Source organism: Equus asinus, chromosome 4 (genome assembly GCF_041296235.1).
Source record: "Equus asinus isolate D_3611 breed Donkey chromosome 4, EquAss-T2T_v2, whole genome shotgun sequence".
In the NCBI taxonomy this organism is placed as follows: domain Eukaryota; kingdom Metazoa; phylum Chordata; class Mammalia; order Perissodactyla; family Equidae; genus Equus; species Equus asinus.
Genome location: NC_091793.1, coordinates 49837722 through 49853453, shown reverse-complemented (window position 1 = coordinate 49853453; position 15732 = coordinate 49837722). Strand labels below are relative to the sequence as shown.

General features: G+C 36.2%; 1 protein-coding gene across 3 annotated transcripts in view; it reads left to right on the top strand.

The window, feature by feature from the left end:
• ACSS3 (acyl-CoA synthetase short chain family member 3) overlaps positions 1-15732 on the top strand; it is a 167430-nt gene that overhangs the window by 106573 nt on the left and 45125 nt on the right. For all 3 annotated transcript variants that reach the window (XM_070507241.1, XM_070507239.1, XM_070507240.1), the window contains one exon: positions 5533-5636. In XM_070507241.1, coding sequence (XP_070363342.1) covers positions 5533-5636 — 104 coding nt within the window. The remainder of the gene's footprint in view (positions 1-5532; positions 5637-15732) is intronic.

The window sequence follows — 15732 nt, the reverse complement described above, 5'->3', positions numbered from 1 at the left end:
CTCACTTTTACCATTCTTTTTTTATTTTATTTTGCTGAGAAGATTCACCCTGAGCTAATATCTGTTGCCAATCTTCCTCTTTTTTAAATTTCCCTTCCCAAAGCCCCAGTGTGTGGTTGTATATTCCAGTTGTAGGTCCTTCTAGTTCTTCAATGTGAGCCGCCACCACAACAGGGCTACTGACAGATGAGTGGTGTGGTTCTGCATCTGAGAACCAAACACAGGCTGACGAAGTGATGAGAGCGCCGAACTTTAATCCCCAACCCATCAGGGCTGGCTCTCACTTTACCATTCTTTATGGAATATGATACCTTTCTATTTTTATTAATAGTGTCAGCATGAAGAGTGCTATCATAATGATAGTAATGTAATTAAAATCTAAAAAGAAAAGCAATAGAATTGTAATGCAAAATCATAATAATAAATACTAAATTTTAAGATATGTAATGTTGAAATTTACCATCAGATAGGAACTCAGTGCTAATGATGGTTTATTATTATAATCAATTAATTAGATTAATTCTTAGTTTACTTAGCTTAAAAATTAATTGAAACTTGCAAAAATGCTAATATCAAGGTATCAGTTTCCCTTGATTAACAAAAAATTATTTTGTAGTGTGCTAGCATTTTTGTAATTGACAGTATTTTACATCATATTCATTAATAAATATTTTTGAAATTCTGGATCTTTAGTTTCATATGTAAACTAAACACATGACTATCTGGACCATTCACAGCTCTTTGAAGTAGGCTGTGGCTTGATAGATGTTGGAAATGTGGCCTCTGATAGCTCTAAAACTCCCTTCTGGTTATTCTTAGTCTATACTGTTGAAATCAGCCGAAACTATCATTTTATATATTTCAATACAAATGATCTAAATGCATAATATTCTTTTTTATCAAACAGCAAACTACTGGAAATTTATTTCTGCTGTTAAAGAAAAGTTTGAGACATAAATTCTATTGTACATGTACTATTGTTGGAGAAAGGAGGTAGAAAAGGTTGAATACGCTCTAGAAAATGATTACACCTTCACTGAAATACAAAGACCAGCTCCTTTGTCGGTCAGTAAGAAAACCATGTTCGCAACCCCCTGTTGTCATACAGGGCAAAAATATAATAATCCTAATACATACATATATGTGTGTGTGTATGTATTCTTTCTGGTCTTCAGGTTTCCTACAGTATTATACAGCAGCAATTATGATATTTTTAACTCAATCTGCATCCTAAAGCATATATCAATTGTCAGTCAGCAAAAGTGTCTGTTTGTACAATTTGAAGCAGCCACTAAAACAGTAGAATGAGGAACATTTTCATTTTGTCTTTCCTGTTTCTAGAATTTGTCATGGATATTAGTGTTTTCCTTTTCATCATTCTTTCTTAAATTTTGCTTTTGTTTAGAATCAGGCATTTGAGAGTTTGGGTTTTGGTTTGTATGTGTGTTGGTTTTTCTTCCTCCAGTGACACACAATGTATTTCTAAAGGATTTTCAAGGAAACGTGAACAGTCATGTGGTAATAAGTCCCGTTGCTCGGACCTCCTGAATAATGCCCCATCTCCACATCTGTCTCCTTTCCCGGGGCTGGTCTGGGCTTGTCCTCACCTCTTCTCCAGTGATGGCACCAGCCTCCCAAAGCCAGGGCCCCTGACCTTCCTTCCATCCTCCACACTACCGCCAATGGCATCTTCCTAAAGCAAAAATCTCACTATGCCAGTCTCCTGTTTAAAATCTTTAATTGGCTTTAATTAGCTTCTCACTCACTTCATGATGAAATCCAGATTCCTTAGAATGCTCCAGAAGCCCCTTCCTGACAGGCCCCAGACCTGCCTCTCCAAATGGCACCACTTGTTCCTCATTTATTCTGTAAATGCATAATATTCATAATCACTGAGGCTTTCTAGAATATCAGGAATCTAACTGTTTGAATAAGATATAATTAAAATATGTTCATATTTTTCAGTCAAACGATTGTCAACAATATGGTGTCTATATTTTTAATTTTCTCATGTTTTTAACATGGCATCTAAAATCATAAGTATATCAACCTCATTTTAAACAACTTTACACTAATCTTTGTTATAGTTTAACCTACTTTTAATAACTTAGTGTGTTAATATTTGTTTTATTCTGCTAACAGTTCTTTCAGATGAGGTCATAACTGATAATCCAAATTTTAATTTCAAGCAAGTTTGATTACCTGAATTGCAAATATATGTGTAGTAATTTTCTGACTCTTTTCTAGGCTCTGCGTCTTGTTAAACCCTCCTTATGCTCTCCCATTCTCATCTTTTTTATCTGTCTTCCTTCATTTTTCTTAAAGATTTAAATATTGCCTTAGCATACTTATGTACTTTGAGAGGGTACTCACCAAAGTGATTGATCCACATTATTCAAATGGTTTCTTAATAAAGACTAATAATAGATTCTTTTCTAATCTGAAATTTGAAGTTATGCTTCTCTGTCTTTACCAGGACATTAAATTTTACTTTTGGTACTTGTCTTGTTAAAAGACAGCTCCTAGATCACTTTGCATATGTAGTTAGAAAATATGTCACTAGGCAGCTACTCAAACATTAGTTCTGACGGTGCATTGCGTCATTTATTGAAGTCCTATAATTATGCCAAATTATTAAACCAAACCCCAAATTTTGCAAAGCTGTTGTGATGACAGTCTTCTTATAGGTGCATTAAGTAATAGAGTCTTTGCAGCGTTTAATGGCACTTGGACACTCATACATGTACATGCACAGAGTTTCAAGTCAAAAGAAATCACCGACATAATGGTTTGGAGGAATTGTGTTTACAGTATTAAATTAAAATTTTTTGTCATCCTGGCTAGTCTAAGAATTCTGCTGCTTCTTTGGAAGGTCATCTTCTGCCTCTGCACTCTGCCACTTGATACACTAGCCACTTGTGGCTATTGAGCACTTGAAATGTGATTAGTCCAAATTGAGACTAGGTATGAAAAAAGACTGTAAAATCACTCACTAGTAATATTTATGTTTATTACATGTTGAAATGATATTTTTCTTTATTTTGTTTAATAACATATATCTTTTAAATTAATTTAACCTCTTCTTTTCTGAACGTAGCTACTAGAAAATTTTAAACTACATATATTTCTTGGATTTGTAGCTCACTTGATATTTCATTTGGACAATACTGATCTAGGTAATTGTCATGGATCTAATTACATCACCCAAAAAATAAGATATCACAATAAGGTAATTTTATTCCCGCAATATATTTATATTGGCAGATGGTGACCCTTTTTTCCTTAGAAAACATGTTGAACAGTAACATTACATTGAATGTTTTACACAAATTTACTACAACCTCTTTTGATATCTTCATGTATAGACAGCCTCATCTATAGATGAAAAATATCACGAATAATTTCAAGTGGTAGCACTTCAAGTATACACATCATTTATCAGTGATTCGTTTATGCTTAAAAATTAATTAACACATGTTTCAACAGTTTACTTGCAACCAGAATTTTCCATAGAATAGTTAAACTCATTATTTTTCCACTATTGTGGCTAAACTGCACCTTCGGGGTTGTGATTCTTTATAAAAGTTAAGGGGGATGTTAAAGTTGATCCTATGAAAATTTGATCATTCTGTCAGTTTGATTTCCCATCTTCTGTTGAACTTCACACCATCTATTTGTAACACCTTCTCCTCCTCTTCAAGGCTCTCTTCAGCGACTTTAGTCAACAAGTCATGGACTTCCTCTCTGCTCTCGACTGCTATCATCCTTGAGTGATTTTTAATATCTTGACAAGAATCCTTCTGTCAACACACTCTTATTTTCCTCAGTGTTTTTTAATGTTAGATTCTCTCAGCTCCCACAAGCACTGTCATCCCTCAGAACAGACACATTTTCAAGATCTTGAAGTTTGAGATTGCCTGCTTTTTTTCTGATTCTATGGTGCCTGTACTTTCACTGAATTTTTTATTTCTTCTGTGACTTCCAGTCTCTGATCCCACTATTTTTCCTGGTATTTTTCTTCTGTCGTGGTTCTTCCTATCTTGCTTCCCCATTTTTCTGGCCCAAGACAGCCCTTTCAGCATTGATTTGTCACCCCTTCTTTTTTGTGTACTTCACTCATACTGTACTGTCTCTACTTAGCCTCCTGGATTAGTAATTGAGTCCATGAAAGCCAAAAGGCTGGTCTTTAGTTTTTAAGCAATTTTACATGCTTAAAATTTCCTAAAATAGCCAGAACTTTTCTCTCTTCAAGTCACTGTTCGTTTGTCAACTTCCACACTCTTACGGAACAACATGCCTCCTTTTTTACTTAGAAGAATGAGTCAAGCTCACATAAATTTTCTCAACTTCCCACCTCTGTACTTCATTCTTTCTAAGCTTCTAGAAAAGCATAAGTACCTAAAAATCCCAGGTATTTTGATTGGTATTGAGGTCATCAGGATTAATGCTCCTAGGAGTTCACAGTCCACTGTGGGAAATAGTCAAGAAACAAGTAATTAGAAAATGAGAAATATTTTTATAGCCAAGACAGAAACTGAATGTTGTTAAAACATGGAGGTGGGAATATTTGAATCCCTGTGAATCTTCATGAGATGATATGATAAGTTAAGAGAATGGTAAAAATTCTTCTATGACTATATTACGTTGTTCAGGATGGGTTGGCAGAATTTTTTTCTTTGATACTTTTTTACTTTGATGATAATGGATTAATTCTTCATAACACACGTTCCTATTTTTGACAGACATGTCATGGGGGCATTGCAATTCATTTGCAATTTAAATCAGTTTTAATCAATTGCATACAATTGACAATTGCAATTGTCATTCTCTCAATGAGCCACCAATAGTGTCAACCCAGTTCTATATTTCTATTTCTTTCGTTCTATTTTCTGGCGTGGTGCTCCCTGACAAAAATTCTTCATCTCTGGTAATCTTGGATTCCTTTTGATAAGAACCTTTTAAATCTGGAAGGCCACAATGATATTTACTTTTTAATCACCTGTCTTTCCTATATATGTCCTTGGAATAGGGGAAATACGTGCTTGAAATCAGAGTCATCTTTACCAAAGGATCTCAAGAGAAAGAACAAGTGCATCATATCTGTGATCAGATTTCTTGCCCTAGCTGGTACTTGTGAGTGTATTTTTGTGTATAGCCTTAAGCAGAATATAGCAATCAAACTTTGAGCTAAAATTAGCAGAGGTAATGTCAAGAAGGAAAAGGTTTTTATCTTTGATCATTAGATGAATATGACAGATATATTACAAAGATCAGCTGAATTGCTCTTCTCAGAACTGAGGAGCTGTAGCTATGAATTCTACTTGTGAATGTCGTGATGTGCATTTGGTTACATTTGGGTCAAAGCAAATAATGCCTCTCACTATTTTACAATATGATATACTGCTAATATGACTATTTTCTCCTGAAAGAATTAATGTGGTTAGATTCTATAGTGTGTAAAAGAATATAAATGAAATTACTGAGACTGATTTTCAAGGAATAATTTGAATTTACTCTCCCTCTTATTTTCAGGTTCAAAACATTGTTTGTGGCTGGAGAACGATGTGATGTGGAGACCCTGGAATGGTCTAAGCAGATCTTCAGAGTACCCGTCTTAGACCATTGGTGGCAAACTGGTGAGCATTTTCCAAACATGCACATAAGTATTGCAGAAATGCTCAAAACCGCTACAAGGATTGGAGGAAATTCTGAACTATGACCATCAGGCACAAGCTCAGCATTCAGGTGGTTCTGTGTTCAGTAGAAATAAGCAATTCTTTGATTGCACTATGGCTAATAACATCTTTGTAAATGACCTCGATGCCGCTGTTCTCTTGGTCCCAGGAATAAAGCATCGAAGACCCGCCACTTCTCCCCTTCTTTGTTTCCTATATCCAGTAAGTCGCTAAATCTCGGGTTTTTCTTTGAAGTTTCTGTTGAATTCATCCCACCTTTAATACTCCATTGCCTTTGAGCTGTGGCAGCCGCACTCTCACCTTCCCTGATTCAAATTGTCCTCGTCACTCATCTCTGTTCTTTCCACTTTCCTGTATACACTGCGTGCTTCTCTCGGAGTACTTTTTTTTTAAAGCACTGTTTCTCTCATAGAATTTCCTGTGGTTCTTTGGCTCCCTTCTTCTGTTCATCAAATTGAATCTCTTCTATCCAGCATTCAAGATAGAGAAATGTATTTTTCTCCACAACACTTATCATTATATATGTGATTTCTTTATTTACTTATTTTGTTTATTCTCTCTTTTCTTCCCACTAAGTGATCCTTGGGAAATAAATTGTCATATTAAGTGGCTAGAATGTAAACTTTCATACAAATAGAAAATAATTCTGCTGCTTCTTTTCAGGGATGATTGTGTACATATATGAGCGTGAGTCGATTATCTGGAGTCTGTTTTCCTACTCGTTGAATGTAGGGGTTTTGTTGGGTTTTCCATTTGACCCACTGAAAGTAGCTATGAGCTATGAGTGCCTTCGTATGTACACATTTCAGTTAAGTTCTGCTTAGTTTGATCATTTACATTAATCCTTTTGTTCTCGCAATTCCTATCTTCTGAGTAAGTGGGACAGAGTAGCAAATTTGGATTAAAAAATTAATAAAGTTTTTTTGAAAAATTTAGGTCTGATTTGAAAAATGATTAGAATCTGGAAGATCAAGTGAGTGACTAACATTGAAGTTTGTTTTTCTGATATTTTAGAACTCTTCAATTACGATAAATTAGACTTTTTGTATTATCTTTTCAGATATTGCTGTTTGGGAAAAGTTTTCTATTTCCTTTGTAATGTGAAATATGAAATGAATGATTAGAAGAGACTACACATTCCTTAAATAAGATGAAAATCAGAAAGATAATCTTTATTCTCTCCAGTTTGATTTGCTAAGGGAGAAATTTCTTATCTAAATTTAGATTTGTAACTATTCAGGAAAAAAAATGGATAAGACTGAATTTGGAGAAAGAGCAGTGCTATGTGTGAAATACATAAAACAAATAAGAAATTATTGCCTCTGTAAGGAAGAGTATTTACAGCATCGATGTACCCTTTTCACCAGGAAAGTTCGAACAGTTATTTTTCTGGGTAGGAAGAGGAAAATATCTCATCACCTTTGAAATGCTTTTCCTTTCCTTGTCAAAATGGAGGAGTTGTTTCTAACACAGTGACTTTATACAAATGCTGCATAAGGGCTGTGTTTTTCCCTGTTAAAGGTGAATATACCAAAGCTTGTTGAAGAAAGCCCACGAATTAATACATAAAATTATCACTCTTAGTTTTTCTCATTGATATCTTTGTACCTGTGCAGATGAATGTGGTTAGTGCATCTGGGCTTACAACAGAGCTCACTGGAGCCTGACAAACAAGCATGGGAGGTCCCTGGTGGGGACTGAGTTTCACGTGAATTTGCAATTTTTCTTTAATGTATTGTTCAGAGTGAATTAATAGCCACATTGTGTCAATGTGCTGTCACTTTAATCAGGTTTGAATGGCTGCTCATTACTGTGGAAAACATAGTGGATTTCTACTAATAATGACTGATTCTTCCCACCACCCCCATTCAGTTTCACATTGTTTGATATTGTCTCCAATTAAAGTACACAAATACATGCATACAGATAAGTAGGGCGGGAGCCAGCTAGTTAGATGGTTTTGTACTCTATAAAAGAAATTCATCCTAGGTGATGCAGATGTCAGCTACTAACAAAATCTAGTTGGAGTCTTTATTCATTTGCATAGAAGAAATCAATTCATTATTTTCAAAGTAATATATTGTGGTAAGTAATTGGAAAGTGATACTGAAATTTTACATTTGCAGCCATTCATCTTTCTTAAGGTGATGTCAAATTTATCTTAAGGTGATAGTAAATTAATGTTAAATCACCAGGGGAAAAAGGCAAGTATTTTGTGGATTATTGTTAACTTCTAGGGAAAAAATTCGATATTTCTAGCACATTCGTGAGTTTCCTAATGTTTTACATATCAAAGAGGTGGTGATGCACTTCCTCAAGAGATATGCCAGTAAAAATCTGGTAACATTTGAGGGAATGTTAAGCTTTGGCCAAAGGAATACTTTTCTTTATTAAAATTTCATGTTTTCTACAAAGTCTCTCTTTCTTGTTATTGACTTAGAAATTGATTTTTTTCTATACAAGCACACACTTTTATGTGCCTTCCATACAATGTATAATTTATGAATTTGCTCTCTGATTACATTAATATATGTGTACAAATGAGCTGTTTAGAAACTGTTGCTGTGTAATTTGAAATTAGTAGGAGATATGCTAAGCAACTAAAATGTATGAATAAAAATTGAGTAGTTCCTGTGACTTGGGTTCTAAGAAGGCATTCTACAGTCAGTCCATTTTATCCCCCTGTTGTTTTTGTTACATAAATGAAATTTATATCTGCAACAACAGATTTCTAGTGACCAACATCGTCTTTTGGCCCATTAATATCAACGCTCTTTGATGTCTGATTTAAATAATACCTAAGATGCTAAATTGAGAACTAATCTGTGGAAAACTCAAGAACAGATCAACTCCTCATAGGAGCATTTTAATAAAAAATTGCTACTGTTCAGCACCGCTGAACCATTAAGCTCTTTTTCAGATTGTAATAATGTAAACATTTAATTCTCTCCTGAAGGAAATTGGTCTTGCTAAGTTTAGGTGGGAGGGTTGCATCTATTTGATTCATAAATCTGGATAAAAGATGAATTGTCATTCATCCAGATGTTTTATCTTCACCATAACTTATCCATAAGATGATTGAAGACATCTGGATTGTTGAATGAATTTTTAATTTTCTTTTTTACATAGAGACAGAGAAATAGAGGTACTACAATCATAGTTTAAAAAGGGAAAATTAAGAGAATAGATAATTGTCCCATTAAGATATGATCATTTGAGTGCAAAGAAATAAACAGCCAGAACTTCATTATCCTCAGGAATACAATTGCCAGTTAAAACACTTTACGGTTATTTTTAGTACTAACAGCAGGTTTTCCAGAAATCAGACAGAAAGCACAATTTTAGAAAGAACTGTCAGTGCAGTGCATGGTGTCCTTTGAAAGAATTTTTTTTTTCTGATTTGAGATGACTATAAAGGAATTGTTTTCCTTATAAGTGAATGGCCAAGTACAAAAAAAAAGATTCCTTAAATTTCAGAGACTAATTACTTAAATCCAAAACATAGTATAGACCTTATTCCTTCGTGAGATTTCCTTCATTCCTTCATCCCTTCCCTCCTCTCTCTCTCTCTCTCCTTCCTTCTTTCCTATTTACTGTAAGATGTGGTACTGGTTTAGAAATGATTGTGACAAAAGAGCTTGGCATCCCCCTTTTTAACGTTATTTAATCCTACGTAGAAACATTTTATTCTTTAGCTTGCTATCAGTCAGCTAAAGACAATGACTGCAAAGTTAGAATGCTCAAGTTCCACCATGGCTTTTATAGGAGACAATTTGGTCAAGGGTTTAATCAAAAGAATTCATGATTCTTTCCACCTACTGGCAGAATGTGTCTGTGCGGTTCCCGTCAGAAGACATGGGGCTCACTTTGAAAGCATTTCAAGTGTCCTTATGGCCAGGTAGCGTTGAAGTAATTGAAACGACGTGCTGACCACCAACTTGAGCAGCACTACATGTTTTGTTGTTTGTTTGTTTATTGGTTTTGTTTCCATCACTTTAATGGAAGAGTAAAATTCATTATAGAATTTTAGAAACCCTAAGTAGGGATTTCAACGAGAAAACAGTTGTCACCTAATGAGTAGAGACATTGGTGATGATTGAAGTTATTGATCTTACTTTATCTGCCTTGAGCCATCTTTGCTGAGTTCTGATATCTTGGAATAATCACAGTGTTTCTCTCTGTTTGATTGAACTGCTGCACTTTTAATTGCAGTGGACAGTGCTGAAGCAATTGTATTCTATATATAGCCTAAATCATCCTCCTTTGAGGAGGAATCTGATAAGTCTGGATTTTATTAAAGTGGACCCAAAGGCTCCAGTCATGACAGTTCTTAAGTCAAAATCATTGATCCTAAAAGTACACACATCCTAATACCATATTATTAAAATGTGTCAAGGCTACTTGACATGATAATCTTTATTTTTGCACAGGCTGGTAGGATGTACTTCTTGAGAACAGACAACTGGGAAAACAGTTTTAACCACAAAAATTTGTTAGGCTAACCCAATTCAGTCCTTGTTCTTAGGTTTGTCTGGAAAAGATCCATTAGCCCGGGACTTTTTACAAACAGCAATACATTTTATTCAAAAGAATCAAAACCACAAAATGAAATAATTAATTACAGTTTAATAACAATTGCCCTAAGCAGAGGTCTCCACGGGAAACGGTACAGGCTCAAACACAGGACCTTCTCATTCCTCCTAAGTAGACTAATTGGGAAACGCTTAGCCAGGATTTGAAGATTTCGGAGGTCAAGCATCAGTGTTTCAGCCACCTTTTTTTTCTAGATCGTCGTCTTCTTTTGTTGTGCTAGCCTTCTCAGGCATTCCACTTTCATGCATCTGAGTTGACCCCATTTTGTTTTTTAAGTCCTGGTTAACCTCACAGAGTCGCTCTTATTCTCAGGGGACTTTTTGATTTCATTTTATTCCACAATTGGAAGCTTTATAACTCTTACTATTTCTGCCTTTTTTTTTTTTTTTTTAACATTTTACAACTAGGTGCTAGATGTGTGACTTTCTTCTAACTTAAACATACTTAGCTTGTGCCCCATGCAAAATCCTGTATATTTTACTGCAAAATGCCTTTCTAGGGCTGAAGCATAAGAGGCTGTATATGGCTGACGTGACAGTGAGGGAAGCATCTTCTGGTGACTTTACTTTGAGAACTCTATATTTAATTATTTAAAAGCTGTTCTCTGTGGTTTGGGTGGCAAGAGCCATGAGCAAATGTTCCTTTGCCTGCAGATTTTGGAGGAAAATATTTCTATGTACAACCAAATCCTGTCTTCCTAGGTTTTACTTTTTAACTCTTTGTTATTCTGTGATTCTGAGTTCTATTTAGTAATTTTGGAGTCCTTGAATTTGGGCTGTGGTGGTAGGGTTTCATTAAAGTACATGCTGTAGTTTCAAAGACAATGGATTGAACTAGACTTCTGAAATGCACACTGCGGAACTCAGAGGGCTGGGTTGGACTGCACTAGCAATGCCTTTGCCCCATGAACTGGGTTGCCCAGGATATACTCGATGCTACTTTCAAATGGTAGAATGCAGAGTATATAATGGTATAAATAAATCAGTAACTGTCAGCTTCATTTTTGTTTTTCTCAATGTAATGGTCAAAAATAAATTCATCTCTTTTTGTTCATTCATGGAAAAGAAATTTTATGTAGTTTAGCATGACAAGTTGAGATTGGGGAAAAAACAGTTATATAGACACAGTGTCATCTCAGCAGCATTCAGCTAGTGATGCTGACAGTATCCATCTGGCGAGAGAGAAGAAAGTCCTGATGTCATCTTTGTTGCCTGGCAACAACATTTTTTTCTCATTTAGAGCAGTCTTCATTAGTTTAAAGTAGGTAATTGTTACAGATAATTTGAGAAGCAGGAGCTTAGAGGTAAGCTATGTGAATTTGGTTTGTGGAAGGAATAATCTTTTGTCAAATGTAAGGCAGGCTTGATGAGGCATTTTTTTTTTGGAAAGTAGATAACTGTTTACACATGGCTAATCCATCTGAAAGTGAATTCCCCAAGTCAAATAGCAGTCATTGAATCAGACATTTTCATCTTTATAGCATTATAATGTATAAAGAACATCAAGTTGGGTTTTTTTCAAATATGATTACTATACATGAAGCAGTTTGGAAATATATATAATTGCTTTTTGGAATCTGTATTTGTCCTTTAGTATATTAGTGATCATGTTCTGACAAGAGACTAAACACTAGGAAATCAATTAATACTATGAAGTTGGTTTGGTCTTTGAAAATACCATCTATTCTAATTCTCCTGTCCTTGGCAAGAATCACATTTAATCTGTTCTAGAAAGGTGAAAATATGTCGTGTTTTTGTAGATCTTTACAAGAAGGAGTTCCTAAACCCTCCCATGACAAACCTTACTGTCTGGAAATTTGATTTTCCCCCCGTTGCTTGTAAACCCCTGCACTGTGGGCCCATAGGCTCCACAGAATAGTTTCCAATTCCTCTTTTGCTATCAGTTCTTATTTGGAAAACAACAGGTGACTGTTCTCCTTGGGAAAGCAATGTGGGTAGTGAAAAGTGATGCTGAATCCTAATAGGCCTTTAAATCCTGGTTCAACCACTTCCTCTGTAACCACGGGCAAGTCCTTCATCTTCTGCTCATGCTTTTTCTCATGGGCTTGTAGAAAGCTTGAAATGAAGTGAAATATGTACAAACAATGCAGCAGTTCCTGGCCTATAATAACAATAAATAGTTCTCTTTTCCATGAATAACCGTACATGAATTTAAAGGCCGTCTTAGCATCCTGGCCTGTAGATAATCCAGACTCCAGAAAACTTGGAACATAAGAGCTCAATTTATACATGAGAAAAAGTCATCACAGAGAATGTACTTTCCAAGAGTCAACTAGCCAGTGAAGATTAGAACCAGAACTCTCATTGTTCTGTGTTGTCCTGAGTCCTCTCTTCATTTGTCTTTCTTATACCTTGATTAATTCAGCATTTCTTATCTAATTCAACTACAGGTTATTTATGAGTTTCTCCACAGTGAGAGGCTATGAGCATAAGAGAGTAGAAGACCAGTGTCTCACAGCTCGAATTAGTAATCTGCTTCCAGTGCAAAACTTAGGCAGCTTTGAATTAAGTATTTTAAACTGTAATAATACCATCTCTTGGACACAAAGATTAAATCGATTTTCTTTCACCGGTTACATCTCACTGTTTCTGCTTTCTTTCTGCTACCACCATTCAAGCTTATTTATAGCTCACTGTATAGATTCAGAGGTGGAGAGAATGCTTTCTTTACAAATTGCTTCTATGCCCATCGTGATGCTGTGATAAATATGACTCAGCGTTACTAGGATGCCGAATTGATTTATTTCAAGGACTTCTTCAGCTCTCTGCATGGGCCACCAACTTCTAAATTCATATTGCTTAAATGTAGTGTTTCCAGAGTGAGGGCAGAATGGCACCTTTCCAGGTGCAGCAGGAACCCTTATTTACAGAGCTGGACATGTGAACCTGCCCCCGTGTTCTTCCTCTTAATCCTCACTCACGTCTATTCTTCGTTCTGTGTTATCTTTCATTTGTGAGCCCAAACCCTGGGGATTGTCCTGGACTTCTCCCTCTTGCTCTTTCCCCATATCCAAACAAGCACCAAGACTTTTCGATTCTGAGTATAACTCAAATTTGGTTGCATTTTCCACTACCACTCACCTGCGTCAGGCCATCGACATCTAACTGATTTCTTGCTGTGGGTTGGGATCCTCAGTTTAGTGCTTCAGTTTGCAACTGAAGACATTTTTCCAAAATGCAATTCTGAGCAAATTGCCTCTGCTGAAACCCCCTGAGTCTCCCATTGTCCCCGGAATAATATCCAAATTCCTTAACATGACGCCGGAGGCATTTCACCATCTGCCTCTGCTCATCTCTCTCACTGTCTCTTATCTCTCTTAGTCCACCTACCACCACTAAGCTTTGCTCTGCTGAATAACTTACAATCAGTCCCTTGATATTCTAACTTATCAACCTTTGAACATGCTGCTATTTCTGTTTGGCATGGATTTCTACCCTTAACACTCCCTTCCCCCTAAAAGAAATGCCTTTCAGTGAGTAGAATATATTCAATAAATATTTACTGAAGGACTGACCTTTGAATATCATTCTTGGACTAAGAAAAGATTGTAACAGAATTATTATGGTAACATACAGTGTTTTCTCTTCCCTGAGTCCTCTATTTCTCCTGCTCTCTGGTTCATTTTGGGATTGCATTCTGTGATTTGCTATTTATTTTTTAAGACCCCTGATCTTAATAATGGGAAGTGGAGCCTAACATCATGTAAGAAGTATGTATTTACCAGTCAGCAAACATTTTCTGAGCACAAAATGTGAAGGACTTGACTGTGTTTGATCCTGCTGGTACAAATGATTCTTAAGCACACAGGAAGAACTCGATTCAACTGCAGGCGAGGAGAGTGTTTGCATATAATTATATGCACAATTCTTTTTGAAAATTGCATCAATTCTTTTAATGGTCTAATGCATGTACAGTGGTTAGGAATGGGAATTTCAGAGTCTCTGGTAGGACTGGCTTGTTATTTGGTCCAAAACAAATTGTCTTCTTATCAAACTATTGTTGAATTTCCAATCTTGTGTTTATTTTTCTGAGGCCAATTGTTGAGTGTCTCTAGCCAGTTTTTCTAAGTTATCATTTGGGGAAATATTCCTTTGGACCATGATAGAGGTTTGGCTATTTTGGTTCCTTTAAGGGCTACATTCCTTGTGGAAATATCACCAAAGTGACCTCCTTTAGCTTCCAGAGAGTCAAGTTTTAAATGTCCTGGGATCTTAATAATAGCTAAAGCAGCAAGTAAAAGTATAGCATCCAATAATTCTTGAACATAGGGCCTATTTTTAATTTTATTTCGGCTGGAAGTAAGGAAACCACATTCCTTCCACAACATTACAAAATCATAAGCTACTCTGAAAGTATATCTACTACCAGTAAAAATATTGGCAGTTTTGCCCTTATCTAAAGTACAAGCCTATGTAAAAGTGTGTAATTCAGCCTCTTGGGCTGAAGTAGTATAGATAAAGGTACTACCTTGACGATATGGAAAGGAGTTGTAATAGCATATGCCACACAGTATTTGCCATTGTCGCTTTTTAAATCAGAACCATCAGTTAACCATGAGAAGTCAGCGTTCCTGAAAGGAGTTTCCTGCACATCATCATGAGGAGTCCGGAGGTGACCTGTGTGTCAAGCAGTCTGCAGGGACTTGGTCGGTAACAAAGTACTCCAAGGGCATTCCTTTCATTTTCACATACAAAAAGAAAAAAGGAAATCTGGTAATTGGGATGTCCAAGGGCAGATGGGTTCATCAAATCCTCCTTTAAGGCTTTAAAGGCTATGTCGTTAGGTTCTTCCCATAAAATTGGGTTGGGATTGTTGTTCTTTAGCAAAACATACAGAGATTTGGCCATAAGAGAGAAATCTGAAATCAAGTTTCACCACTAACCACTTAGCCTGAGAAAAACCGCATAGCTGGCCCTTAGTTTTGGGTTTGGGGAACCTTAGGACACCGTGAAGTCTGTCTGGATCTAGTGTAGCCCTTGTTCTGATATCAGATGTTCCAAATATGGAACCTGGGTTTGGGCAAGCTGCAGTTTCTCCTTGGTGAGCTTATGTCCCTTTAAGGCTAAAAGCTTTAACAAGTGGTTGCTGTCTTCCTGGGAGGAGACTCGGGTAGGAGAGCAAGGAAGCAAATCATCCACTTACTGCAACAAAGTAGAACTGCTATGGAACTTTCTATCGTCCAGAGCACTCTTCAGGACTTGTGAAAAATAAGAAGGGCTCTCAGTAAAACCCTGAGGCAGTACTGTCCAGGTGAGTTGTTCTCCTTCCCAAATGAAGGCAGAAAGGTATTGGCTAGCTTCATCCACTGGAATGCTAAAGAATGCACTACATACGTCAATTACCATAGAGGATTCCTTCCAGTGGGAATGGATGTTAGCAGTGTACAAGGGTTAGGAACAACAGGGTGTTGAGGGATAACCAA